The 13,880-nt window shown below is 43.2% G+C and overlaps 1 protein-coding gene across 2 annotated transcripts in view; it reads left to right on the top strand.

The window, feature by feature from the left end:
* coe3l.S (COE3-like S homeolog) overlaps positions 1–12,056 on the top strand; it is a 67,587-nt gene extending 55,531 nt beyond the window's left edge. For both annotated transcript variants that reach the window (XM_041579342.1, XM_041579341.1), the window contains exons 12-16: positions 412–477; positions 730–907; positions 2,789–2,974; positions 8,572–8,775; positions 9,560–12,056. In XM_041579342.1, the coding sequence (XP_041435276.1) occupies positions 412–477; positions 730–907; positions 2,789–2,974; positions 8,572–8,775; positions 9,560–9,591 (666 nt within the window). In that variant the 3' untranslated portion in view covers positions 9,592–12,056. The remainder of the gene's footprint in view (positions 1–411; positions 478–729; positions 908–2,788; positions 2,975–8,571; positions 8,776–9,559) is intronic.
* The last annotated feature ends 1,824 nt before the right edge of the window (positions 12,057–13,880 follow it).

Raw genomic sequence — 13,880 nt, 5'->3', positions numbered from 1 at the left:
TATAGAGATTTATATTTATACACTGTATATATAAAATTCTGTCTGAATTCTGTCTTTTGCTAAAATATTCTTATCTGGGCTACTGCACTGATATATTTCTGATATATTTCTCCCCTTTAAGTTTTAAGTGCTCCAGTTCAGCCTGTTACTTGACTTATACAGTATACTGTTAGCTGCCAAAATACCCACCCAGTGCTTCTGGCCACCCCCTCTAAACTGCTTCAGAGTCCCACCCACTGCTTGAGTCACAGACTCCTTTCCCCTCCCCCTGTAAACTGCCACCAGAGCGTTCTAGTCCCACCCACTGCTTGAGTCACAGACTGTCTATGTCCCTATATAGGAAAATGAGCTCCATCATTTGCCTTTTTTTCTCTGTATCCTGAGCACAATTATCTTCCCATCCATCCACAGGAGGTGTTATTGAAGAGAGCAGCAGATATGGTGGAGGCTCTGTATGGAATGCCGCACAATAACCAGGTAACGAGTTATCCTGTTTAGTACGTTGCTTTCTATTGTGCACATTCCTACTGAAACACCTTCTTGGCACGTGGGACAACCCTGTTAAAGTAGCCATCCTACAGGCCCTAGTGCCCATTCTTTCTGTTATATGACACAATACTTACCCCAGCGTACATTCTAATGTGCAAAACCTTCTCTATGGTGCAGGAGGGATAAAACAAAGTTTAGGGAAAAAAGGGCAAAAAACTTTTCTGTTTTTCAACTTGATAGGATATTATCCTGAAACAAGCTGCGGACATGGCTGAAGCCTTGTATAGCGTTCCCCGTAACTCCAATCAGCTTTCCTCGCTGACACTCAATCACCCCCACTCAGGCAGGATGGGAGTCAACTCCTTTGGTAGCCAACTGGCCATCAACATTGCTGAAGCCTCCCAGGCATCTGAACAAGGTAAGTTTATCATGGCAGGACACAAAGCATAAATCCCTACGACCCAGTATCCAATCAAAAAAATACAAAAAAAAAGGCAACAATAATAGAAAATAACCTAAAATGTACAGTATGTATTATCCCAGGCTCGATCTTTGTTTCAACAATGTATAAAAGGGTTTATAATGCAGATGCAGGCTGGCTAAGCATGCTGGGAGATTTAATGGGGTTATTTTCTGATGAGCTATAGGTTAAATTCCTCTGCTATGAAAGTTGCAGCAAGTAAAAGACATTAAAGGGCATGTAAAGTCTAAACTAGAATAAGGCTAGAAATGCTGTATTTTGTATACTAAATATAAACATGAACTCAATGCACCACAAGCCTAATCAAACAAATGATTTATGCTTTCAAAGTTGGCCACAGGGGGTCACCATCTTGTAACTTTGTTATACATCTTTGCAAGACCAAGACTGTGCACATGCTCAGTGTGGAATCGTCACAAACAAAGCTGCTTGAGTTCTGCATGGCTGGGAAGTAAGGCGGGGGTTCCCCCTGCTGTACATAAGTATGATTGTTTCCCTGCAGAGCAGTTAGGGACCGTCTGACAATTCCTATCCACAGCAGTAAATGAAGGTGGAATTTCACTGCATACAGTCAGGTTTCTTATAAAAACGGTACACATTTTTTAATTAAAGTATATTGGAGATAGGTTTCTTTTTCATTAAAGAAAGTAAAAATTGGATTTTATATTTTTGCCTTTACACAACACTGGGATCTGGTGATGTCACAGAAATGTCTCTGGCTTCTGTTTCGATATCAGTTTGGCAACATTCAAATCGCATTAAACACTTCCAAATAATTATAGTAAATGTGTGAAAACTACAAAAAAACATCCAGTTGTACAATATTATACAGGGAGAGTTGGACAGTGTTAGATAGGAGCAGAATTATATAGGGCAAGTTCTAGGGTATTTTGTAAGGACGGTTGTGCAGTATGACAGTGTATAGAGGGACAATTAGAGTATAGGGAAAACTGTACAATATTATGTAGGAAGAGATGTACAATATGATGTCGTGACAGTTGTACAATATTAAACAGGGAGAGTTGTATGATATTATGTAGGGGAATGTGCACAATATTATGCAGTGAGAGTTGTACAGTATTATATAGGAACAGATATACCATTATATCAGGGAAATTCTATCTAGAGTATTATGTAGGGATTGTTGTACAATGTTGTGCAGATACAGTTGTCAAATATTTTGTAGGGAGAGTTGTAAAATATGCAGAGAGAGTGTAAAATATTTAGCAGTTATACAATAATTTGTATGGAGAGTACTAGAATATTATGCAAGGAGAGTTGCACAGTATTGTGCAGGGAGAAGAGTTGTACAATATTATGCAAGAAGAGGTTTAAAATATTATGGGCAGTTGCAAAATATTATGTAGGGAGATTTGTACAATATTATGTAGGGACAGTTGTGTATTATTATGCAGGGCAGGTTACTCATCATCACAGCAATCCAATGGTCTATCTCTCATAGGAATTCTATCATGAAACAGTAGAGGGCATGTATATAAAAACATATTTATTACTCCTGTTAATGCTCCCGCTATTTCAGGAGATCCCAAATGACAGATTGTGATCTTCTAGTAGATCTTGAGCTTGTGACTTGTCCTCACTGGAGGCTTTTATCTGATCAACCTTGCACTAAATCAGTCATAACTCCATAAAATCACATGCACTGTGACTCCATTACCAGTTTTGTACTATGTTCTTATAATACCAGAAAGTTAACTTCCATTACCTGTCTCATTGGTTGGGCTAAACCAAAGTTACACCTTGATACCTTTAAATGATTGAAGAATAATATGGTTTTGGTTGCACTCTTTTTGTCAGGTTACACCCGGAACACAAATAGCGTCTCCCCACGTGGTTATGTACCCAGCTCAACCCCACAACATTCTAATTACAACACCATCACCTCCACCATGAATGGATATGGAGGGACAGCCATGACCAGTCTCGGAGTACCTGGATCTCCGAGCTTCCTTAATGTCTCCACGGCTAATTCTCCATATGCAAGTGAGTACACTCTCTATGATTGTAATCATGTTTTTGCCTATAAGAGGTGCCAGTTTGCTGTAGCATTCAATTGCTTGAAAAGCAAATCCGAAAAACAAGGTCATCTGCCTCAAACCCTATTTCGACTTCTATAAGATTTGGAAAATGATTCTTCTGCCTGAGATTTCTGAGAAACGAGGAACATTATCCCTTTGGCTTATGGTGTACTTACTACTTTTTTGTAATGCATGTTAAAGGGTAGGGATGTAGCGAACGTCGGAAAAAAAGTTCGCGGTCATATTCGCGAACTTGCGTCAAAAATGCGAACGGTTCGCGAACGTCGCGAACCCCATAGACTTCAATGGGAAGGCGAATTTTAAAAGCTAGAAAAGACATTTCTGGCCAGAAAAATGATTTTAAAGTTGTTTAAAGGGTGCAACGACCTGGACAGTGGCATGCCAGAGGGGGATCAAGGGCAAAAATGTATCGGAAAAATCCATTGTTGACACAGCGCTGCGTTTTGTGCTGTAAAGGGCAGAAATCACACTACATTTCTAAACCTGTGTAATAAACTGCTTTAAAACGTCCGGCGTCTACATGTAAAGGTTACAGCCTGTTCACACGCAAAGACGAAACGCGGCGCTTACTGCAACGCAAAAAAACGCAAAGAGCTTTAATGAATGATACCGTCAAGTGAGCAAATAATAGTTTTTAATTACTAGTTGCTTCTCACCTCCAGGATGTTCGTCCTGTTGGTGGCAATATTTCTGTAGTGGTGTGTTTAGCAGTCACCGTGCTTGTGCGCACGTGCACGGTCAGGCAGAGGTAATTCAATGTACAGTGAAGTCAACCAAAAAACACTGATTCTGCAGTGTGGGCCCAGTTTTGGTCTACTTTATTGATCACCTGCGGTGACTATAAAAGATGCAATTTTGCCACTGTTACAGAACCCTGAAAAATTAGGCATGTGTACTTTCCTGAAAAATTATGTTTTTTTTGTCGCAGCCACTGAACCAGAAGGCCAGAAACAATATGCCATATAAATGCTGAAAATATTCATTTTTTTTTGTCGCAGCCACTGCAGCACAGAGGCCAGAAAAAATATGCCATATAAATGCTGAAAATATTCATTTATTTTTGTCGCAGCCACTGAAGCACAGAGGCCAGAAACAATATGCCATATAAATGCTGAAAATATTCATTTTTTTGTCACAGCCACTGAAGCACAGAGGCCAGAAACAATATGCCATATAAATGCTGAAAATATTCATTTATTTTTGTCGCAGCCACTGAAGCACAGAGGCCAGAAAAAATATGCCATATAAATGCTGAAAATATTCATTTTTTTTTGTCGCAGCCACTGAAGCACAGAGGCCAGAAAAACTCAGGATTTACCTAGATTCAAATTAAACCAGTAGGGTTTGCACCCTAGTTTGTAACGGTGGTGGAGGGAGGAGGACGCTAAAGGACAGCTGTGTGTGGAGTCATGAGGCGTGCAGAGAAGGACAGCTGCATGGGGAGTCAGAAACTCAGAACAAGTCTTCCGGCGTGCAGTAACCCTCCGAGATCCACCCCTCATTCATTTTAATAAAGGTCAGGTAATCGACACTTTTGTGACCTAGGCGAGTTCTCTTCTCAGTTACAATCCCTCCTGCTGCACTGAAGGTCCTTTCTGAGAGGACACTTGAGGCGGGGCAAGACAAGAGGTTCATGGCAAATTGTGACAGCTCTGGCCACAGATCAAGCCTGCGCACCCAGTAGTCCAGGGGTTCATCGCTCCTCAGAGTGTCGATATCTGCAGTTAATGCCAGGTAGTCCGCTACCTGCCGGTCGAGGCGTTCTTTGAGGGTGGATCCCGAAGGTTTCTGCCGCTGCCTTGGGCTGAAAAACATTTGCATGTCTGACGTTACAGAGTGGCCAAAGTGCTTTGTCCTTGCAGGTGTGCTCGTGGCAGGATTACTGGCACCTCTGCCCCTGGAATGTTGATGAGTTCCTGAAGTGACATCACCCTTAAAAGCATTGTACAACATGTTTTGCAGGCTGGTTTGTAAATGCCGCATCTTTTCGGACTTGTGGTATGTTGGTAACATTTCTGCCACTTTATGCTTGTACCGAGGGTCTAGTAGAGTCGCGACCCAGTACAGGTCCTTCTCCTTAAGCCTCTTGATACGGGGGTCCTTCAACAGGCATGACAGCATGAAAGACCCCATTCTCACAAGGTTGGATGCAGAGCTATCCATCTCCGCTTCCTCGTTATCAAGGACTGCATCATCCACGGTCTCCTCCCCCCAGCCACGTACAAGACCAGGGGTCCCCAAAAGGTCACCACCAGCCCCCTGGGAAGCCTGCTCCTGTTGGTCCTCCTCCTCCACAAAGCCACCTTCCTCCTCTGACTCCACTTCTGACACCTCTCCCTGCGTTGCAGCAGGTGCCTGGGTTCGTTCTGGTGATTCCGACCAGAAATCGTGCGCTTCCTGCTCCTCGTCACGCTGGTCTACAGCCTCATCTGTCACTCGTCGCACGGCACGCTCCAGGAAGAAAGCGAAGGGTATTAGGTCGCTGATGGTGCCTTCGGTGCGACTGACCATATTTGTAACCTCTTCAAAAGGGCGCATGAGCCTGCAGGCATCGCGCATAAGCACCCAGTAACGGGGGAAAAAAATCCCCAGCTCTGCAGATCCAGTCCTACCACCCAGTTCAAACAGGTATTCATTGACGGCTCTTTGTTGTTGCAGCAGACGGAGGAAGAAGAGGAAGAAGACGAGGTAGAGAGCGAAGGAGGAGTAGAGGTGGTGGCAGAACCGCGTGCAATCCGTGGCGGTGACACCAACTCCACTGTCGTTGTTGAGCCACACATTTCCTGCTTCCCAGCCATGACCAAGTTCACCCAGTGGGCAGTGTAGGTGACATACCTGCCCTGACCATGCTTGGAGGACCATGCGTCAGTAGTCATATGGACCTTTGGCCCAACACTAAGTGACAGAGATGCGGTGACTTGGCTCTGCACATGGTGGTACAGGTGTGGTATTCCCTTTTTTGAAAAAAAATTGCGGCTGGGTACCTTCCACTGCGGTGTCCCAATTGCTACAAATTTGCGGAAGGCCTCAGAGTCCACCAGCTGGTATGGTAAAAGCTGGCGGGCTAAGAGTGCAGACAAGCCAGCTGTCAGACGCCGGGCAAGGGGGTGACTCGCAGACATTGGCTTCTTACGCTCAAACATGGCCCTCACAGAAACTTGGCTGGGGGCAGATGACTGGGAATGGGAACTGGTGGTCAAGGTGGAAGGCGGAGTGGAGGGTGGTTCAGACGGGTCAAGGACAGCAGAGGTAGAGCAGTAAGATGCTGGACCAGAAGGAGGGTGGCTTTTAGTTTGCCTGTTGCCTTTGAGGTGTTGCTCCCAAAGTGCTTTGTGCTTGCCGTTCATGTGCCTTCGCATAGAAGTTGTACCTATGTGGCTGTTGGGCTTCCCAAGACTCAGTTTCTGACTGCACTCATTGCAAATTACAACGCTTTTGTCAGAGGCACACACATTAAAAAAATCCCACACTGCTGACCTTTTTGAAGCTAGCAATCTGGGGGTAACAGTAGAAGTTGGCGGCGTTGCCGGCAATGGCAGGTGCGTTGGCCGGCTGACCACAGGTGCCGATACATGTTGTTGCCCTACTGTTCCCTGCGAGCTGTCCTCCCTGCTTCTTCCAAGTCTTATTCTCCTCCTGCTTCTCTGACTCTCCGTCTCTCCATCTGAACTATCCTCCTCTTGCTCTCTTCTACTGGGCACCCACAAAACATCAATCTCCTCATCATCATTCTCCTCAGATGCATCAATTTCTTCTGACAGCTCACAGAAGGAAGCAGCAGCGGGGACCTCCTCATCACTCATGTCCATCTCTGTTGTGTTCTCTGCCAGAATTAAATCTGGTGGAACGTCCTCATCTCCTTCATCTTCTTCTGCCAATAATGGTTGCGCATCACTCAGTTCAGGAAACTCATGTGAAAATAACTCCAGTGAAGAAGGGGCGCCGGTGGTGGAGGAAGTGTTACGTGGGGTGCCCATAGCAGTGGAGGATGAGGATGTTGTGGTAAAGTTAGAAACGGTAGAGGATGGGGTGTGCTGTGTAAGCCAGTCAACTACCTCTTCAGCATTTTGGGAGTTCAGGGTCATTGCCTTTTTAAAACTGGGCAATTTCCTAGGGCCACAGGATAGCATAGCAGCACGGCCCCTAGTGCCTCTGCGTGGCGGCCTGCCTTTGCCTGGCATTATTTTTAAAACAAAAACAACAACAACTCAGGTGGTGTTTCTGGAGACGGTATTATTATTGATATTTAGACAGAATGTAAACAAGCTCACACAGCTAGGTGGCAGTGGTTTGAAGAACACACTGGGCAAATAATGCCTGCAAGGTCAACGTATACACTACAGCAGTGGTGGATACGGAATATATTATTGCTGCTTGAAAAACGTCACTCAGGTGCTGTTTCTGGAGACGGTATTATTATTGATATTTAGACAGAATGTGAACAAGCTCACACAGCTAGATGGCAGTTGTTTGAAAATGAAGAACACACTGGGCAAATAATGCCTACAAGTGCACTACTATTGGTGCACTACTATGAAGAACAGCAAACAGCACTGTACACGTTAAAGAACAGTAAGATAAGTAAAATAAAAAAAAATTATATGTATATTAAAAAAAAAAAAATTCTCTGGTTGGTGCTGCTGAACTACTAGGAGCAGCACAGTAGCACACCAGTCCCACTCCCCAACACTGCTAGACTAATAGCACTGGGCTCTTATAGTAGCAACTAGCAAAGTAAAAAAACAAAAAAGAAAATAAAAGCAGTCCTTACAAGGACTATTGGGTTATTACAGCAGTCAGCAGATGAGAGATCAGAAGAGATCAGTGCCCACAGCAGCTACATACAGAGCACTGCAGTAGAAGGTAGATTACTAGCCAGCAAAGCTAACTAACCTAAAATGTCCCTCAAATCCCTGCAGAGTTCTGTCCCTACAATACAGAGCAGTATCAAGTAGATTACTAGCCAGCAAAGTTACTATCAACTGTCCCTCAAATCACTAACAGCTCTCTCCCTACACTAGCTCTTCCAAGCACACACAGGCAGAATGAAAAAACGCTGCAGGGCTTCAGTTTATATATGGAAGGGGAGTGGTCCAGGGGGTGTGGGGGTGGTCCAGGAGGGAGAGCTTCCTGATTGGCTGCCATGTATCTGCTGGTCTGGGGTGAGAGGGCAAAAAAAAGCGCCAGGTAAGGCGAACCCAAAATGGCGAACGTCGCGCGACGTTCGCGAACATTCGGCGAGCGCGAACAGTCGATGTTCGCGCGAACAAGTTCGCCGGCGAACAGTCCGCGACATCCCTATTAAAGGGAACTTAAAGCATTTTTTAAAATCACACATATCATGGCAATGATCAATAATATATTAAATGGTTCCTGATTTCAGTCTGGTATTCAGGAATCTTTAATTGACACTTTAAAATGACACTTTAATGGACCTTTCTTCCTGGTCTGTGAGTAACATTTCTTCTTCAGTTAGATGTATACCATGCCATAGCAAATAATTGTCTTTAACAAGGTATGCCCTTTTGATATTGCCAACAGTTATGCCAGCGAGTCCCCCACTTGGAGTATCTTCCATCACCCTCCCATCTAGCGCCAACTCTGCTACACCTGCAGGAGTCTTTTCCTTCTCTCCAGTCAACATGATCTCCGCGGTCAAACAAAAGAGTGCCTTTGCGCCTGTAGTGAGGCCGCAGCCTTCCCCTCCACCAACCTGCACAAGCTCCAGTGCAAACAACCTCCAAGGTGAGCCCTTAGTTGCCCTCACAGTGCTAATATGTATTTACTATAGGGCATCTTCTTGTTATGTTTATCATTATGGTTAGGCTTGATCTTTGAGTAAAGGTAGCCTGTGCAGGCCATTGGGAATTGGTTAGAACAGTGATCCCCAACCAGTAGCTCGTGAGCAACATGTTGCTCCCCAACTCCTTGGATGTTGCTCTCAGTGGCCTCAAATTAGGAGCTTATTTTTAAATTCCTGGCTTGGAGGCAAGTTTTGGTTGCATAAAAACCAGATGTACTGCCAAACAGAGCTTCCTGTAGGCTGCTAGTCCACATAGGGGCCATCAATAGCCAATCACAACCCTTATTTGGCACTACACAGGAACTTGTTTCATGCTAACATCTGAATGTTGCTCAGGGATGAGAATATTTGGGGACCCCTGAGTTAGACTATCCAAGCCGTTATGGATTCTCCTGTTGCACTTTAGGAATAGCCTTCCACACTTCCACAGATGTCAGCAATTGTCCCTGCAATTCCCACTCCTGCTATCCAGCACATCAAATTAGTAGGGGGCAGAGTAGTCTTCTCAGCACAGTACTTAAGGGTTGGGACTCTATGAGAGGCAGGAGTATTTCTAAGTACCACCCACTGCTGCTGTCTCTACAGAGAGCAGGCAAGTGGACACCAGGGGTTCTATGTATAAAGTATTAAGTAAATAATTTAGTTATGGAAAATTAATCTCTTAGGCAGAAGAATATTCTAGAAAGAAATTCATGTGCTAAATTTTTCTTTTGATGTCTTTTCCAGCCATGTCTGGCCTTATTGTGCCACCAATGTAGATGAAGACACCTAAAACCCAAGGAAGAGTAACCACACAAAGGAAAATCATTTCCCCTTCTGCCACAGTAGGTAAGGTGGACCCTGGCACTAGTGTAACATCTTCATGTTGGGCTGCAGATCCTGGAGATGAAGAAACTGGAAAGCCAGGATCTGCCACATTGTGGTTTGTGGAACCAACTGAGATGGATCATTCCACCTTCCTTGAAACCCATAATTTGCCTATAAGAGAAGGGGCTGAAATCCATGGAAAAGGTCATATTGTGCCTTTTCATTTCTGCCTTTGATAAAGGACATTTACACTTTGAGGACCAAACAACTTTCTTTCTTTCTTTTTCTCAAGTCAAGTCTGTTGCAGACCATTTTTTCCTATTACGGTGAATTAACTGGAACTTGTAATTTCTGATAATGGCTAAAGACATGTAATCATCCTTAAGACCAATCACTTTCCTCCACTGTCCTTTCATTGTTCATTGAAACTGGATCCTATGAAGAACTTACACGCATGAGACAGGGCTATCACATGGTAACTTCAAACAAAGAGATAGAAAGAGAGAGATGTGGGAAGAACGAGCCCTTAAAAGCTTTCCTGGTGTGTATGAAGGATGGATTCTGAAGAACCATTTTTGAGGTCCATCATCACTGATGGACCATTTTCTCTTGTGTGTCATCCTCATTTTCAACTGCACTGTGACATTGCCTTTGTAGTACTTACCCATACAAAGTACAGAATGCTGAAATGATTTACTGGTCATGGGGGCAAAACAAGTCTTATCTACTGTGCTTTCCTTCTGACCCTCTTTGAAACTGCTCTAACTTGTAATGCAAAAGTAAATGAGCACAAAATGTACATGGACCAGACAAAAATTCAGGTTATAGATAAATCTTTTTGGACGGTCAATGGTAATACCGAAGCTTATTTCATTGTTATTGAGCCCAAGAACACAGCAACACAGACATCAAAGGCATAACTGTGATTTGTTTTTACACAAACTCCACAATAGAACCTTGTTGACTACTTTTATACATTCAACCCCAAACCCAACACAAAGCACATGGGAAAGAGCTGAGCCCTCCTACCGACAAGAACCTTGTAGACATTAATGGTTAGTTACTTCCAATACACCTTCCTTTAGGCTCCTTACTCTTGCAATTGGTAGTGGAGACATATTTGTGTAATGCTGTTTCTAATCCAATGGCTTTAGGCATGAAAATAAAGGGCTAGGTTAGAGACACAGAAGGTTTCCAGTGCTCAGACAACACTTTCCTTATTTATAATGACTTGTATTTATTCACCCTCTCCTATCCCCTAGTTCAGAGGCATTGCTGTAGCCTGTTTGTATATTTGTGTGCAATAAATTCCTACTGCAACAGGCCTCTGAAGAGCAACCATTCCCCCTTGTTGTATCAATAAAGAATCTTCTTCCTCACTCTTTAAGCACCTCCACTAGACTCACTAAAATAAGATGGGGGAGGGTGGGGGATGTAAGAAAAAATCCACACAATCCTTATAAGTGATAAGTGTAGATTCTATGTGTAAAATATATGCATATCTTGTTGTGAAAGTAAGACGACCAATTAGTGGTAAGCTGTGCCTGCATTCTCACAATTCCCACTGGCTTCCATCTTGTTTCTCTTCTGTACAAAAGAACAAGAAACAAGTCTCCATATCTCTATGGCCAACGTAGAATGTGCAGGAATATCCTCTACAGCTCCTACCCATGGAAGAGATTCAATGACTGTACAATAGGTACATGTGTCATAGGTTAGGAACCAATTCAATTGCCAATCAGTTTTCGTCGGCCAAGGTTTTTTTTTTTAAATCTAGTTTAATTAATTCTTCATCTTCCAGTCTTTCCATCAACTGACTGCATTTCTCCAGTATGACAGCTATCTGGCTACTTAACTGTGGATGGGCCTGGATGTTGGATTTTCTGGTGGTCCCTAGGAGGCCCAGTCTGACACCAACATCTACAATGGTTTGAGGGACAGACTGCAAGTTGATCAGGAGAGGACCTGAAAAAAAAAAAGGAAAGTAGTAAAATAGACCTTGCTTCCTATGCTGTGACGTTGGTGTATTTTCTGGGACATATATCACTTACCCATATTGGTGGGACATAATGAAAAGTAGGAAGTCCTTTGGTGAATCAGGGTCATAACTAGGGATGGTTGTGGTGAATTGAGAGTTTGACCAGAATTGTCCTGCTTTAATATTTAAATGTTGAGCGGTATGCATATGATATATGTCCTTGTGACTTCACATGGTGGTGGAGAGATATTAAGAAAATGGATATAAGAAAGAGCTGTGTTTACCTTGATGATGACTAAGTTCCTTCCACCAGTAATTGCAGAAGTAAAAGCCTCCAACTGTTTAGATTGACTCTTCAAACTGCTCCAAAATTCCTTTCAGAACAAAAGGTCATTCCTACCTGTCAGCTTACTCATGAAATAAAAATATAAAAATATGACTTTGATGTGCCTTCACTTCTCTAAATAAAGTGTTTCAGCACTCCTGGACAAGTAAGTAGAATTGTGAGAGAAACCATACAGTACAGTAGGTCCCTAGAGAAGGTGTCAGGCTCTGCTGGGATTTGAGCTGGGTTTCCACTGGGACAGGTGAGTAGCCTGAAGCATTGCTCACTATCTGTTACCTGGCCTTTGTAGCCTCACCTTCCTCCTCTGCCTCCACAGTGCCCCCTACCTAATCCTTGACAGAAGGTAAACATAGGAGTACATAGGCGAGGAAACCTGAGGTACGGGGAGCTTAAAAAGAGAGAGAGAACTTGAGATGTGGCCTGAAAGAAGACTATATGAGTGACAAAGAAGATCAAAAATAGATGTGGTTTAAGGAACAGAATGTAGGGATGTTGCCGGGAGATGGGAGGGGTCAGGATGAAATATAGAGGAGACTGGTGAAAAAGGAAAATGTAGGAGCAATCGGGCACACGTGTGGTAATGGCTAGAAAGGAAACTGGGCTAAGAGATATTGGAAGGCTGTTATCTGGGACACAATGATATTCACTAGGAAATGAAAAGAAGAATTTTTAAAGGTGGGTCTTGCTGGAGTCAGGTATATATAAGGGATAACAATGGAAAGGATTCAAGTGGGAGTAGTCAAAGATACTGTAAATAGGTTCTGTAAAAAAAAGTGGTATGATTATTATTAATTGGAGTAAGTATCTGGACCCCTCTCTTTCCAAAACCAAGGCTATTGATATGAAGTTGCCCCTCCCTATTGCTTTTCTAACAGCCTTGACTCTTCTGGGAAAGTTCGTACTAGATGTTAGAACATTAGTGGGGGGGCTCTTTTATTCAGCCACAAGAGCATTAGTGAGGTTGGACAGTAATGTTGTGGATCAGGCCTGGCTCACAAACACGTTTGAGTTTATCCCACAGAGTAATCAATGTAAGGCTTTGTACAGGGCAGTCAACTTCTTCCACTACTCAGCAAATCCATTCTGTACAGAACTGACTTTGTGCATTGGGGCATCATTGGGCTGAAACAGGAAAGAGACTTATTCCATCTTCTTCCATTCCCATCACATATCATTTGTGGGCATCCACCACTCTTCTTGGCTATTTGAAATAATATGAACTTCAAGACGTAAATGCCTACCCAGATAAAATGTATCCTATTAAAGCATCAAGGTGGAGCTGCAAAAGTTTGCTAACTTTCTCCAAATGTGACCAATGAAGGGAACCAGTGACATATAGATGGTCTTTGGCCAAGGCCTGTCATTAGATATTCAATCTGTTTTTGATATAAGCATTCTCCATTAATGTCAGACCTCTTAGTCTAATCAACTGGAAGAGCTCTGCAATGAAAACTTTTTTTCCAAAAATGTGAAATAAGTACAAAGCTGGTATATTTATTAGAGATGTTCTTCTTGTGGTGTCCCCATTTTTTTGAGTATGGCAGTTCCACTCCTGTGGTTGGCTATAGTGGTGCACATGGGCATCATGCTTTATTCATTAAAGACTGACTACTTCTTTATTCAAGTTCACCAGCTGCATCAAAAATGTCATGGGGCTCTGAGGAACCACCTAAAGGAGGCCCTGGCAGTGGCACTGCATTAAACTCCTTTAATATGTATTATTATATGTTTAAAAACCACAAGAGAACATGTAGGAACAACAACAGTTGTGCAACCCTCAATATGTGGTAGGATCCATCCTGAATGTAAGAGTCAACAGTGTAACACTGGCTCTAGGTGTTATTAGAGGCTAAATGGGGCATTTATGGGCCAAACTAACCTCACAGTATTATATACATGAATGGAGTGATCCCCCC

Source organism: Xenopus laevis, chromosome 1S (assembly GCF_017654675.1).
Source record: "Xenopus laevis strain J_2021 chromosome 1S, Xenopus_laevis_v10.1, whole genome shotgun sequence".
In the NCBI taxonomy this organism is placed as follows: domain Eukaryota; kingdom Metazoa; phylum Chordata; class Amphibia; order Anura; family Pipidae; genus Xenopus; species Xenopus laevis.
This window is presented reverse-complemented; position numbering and strand designations above follow the sequence as displayed.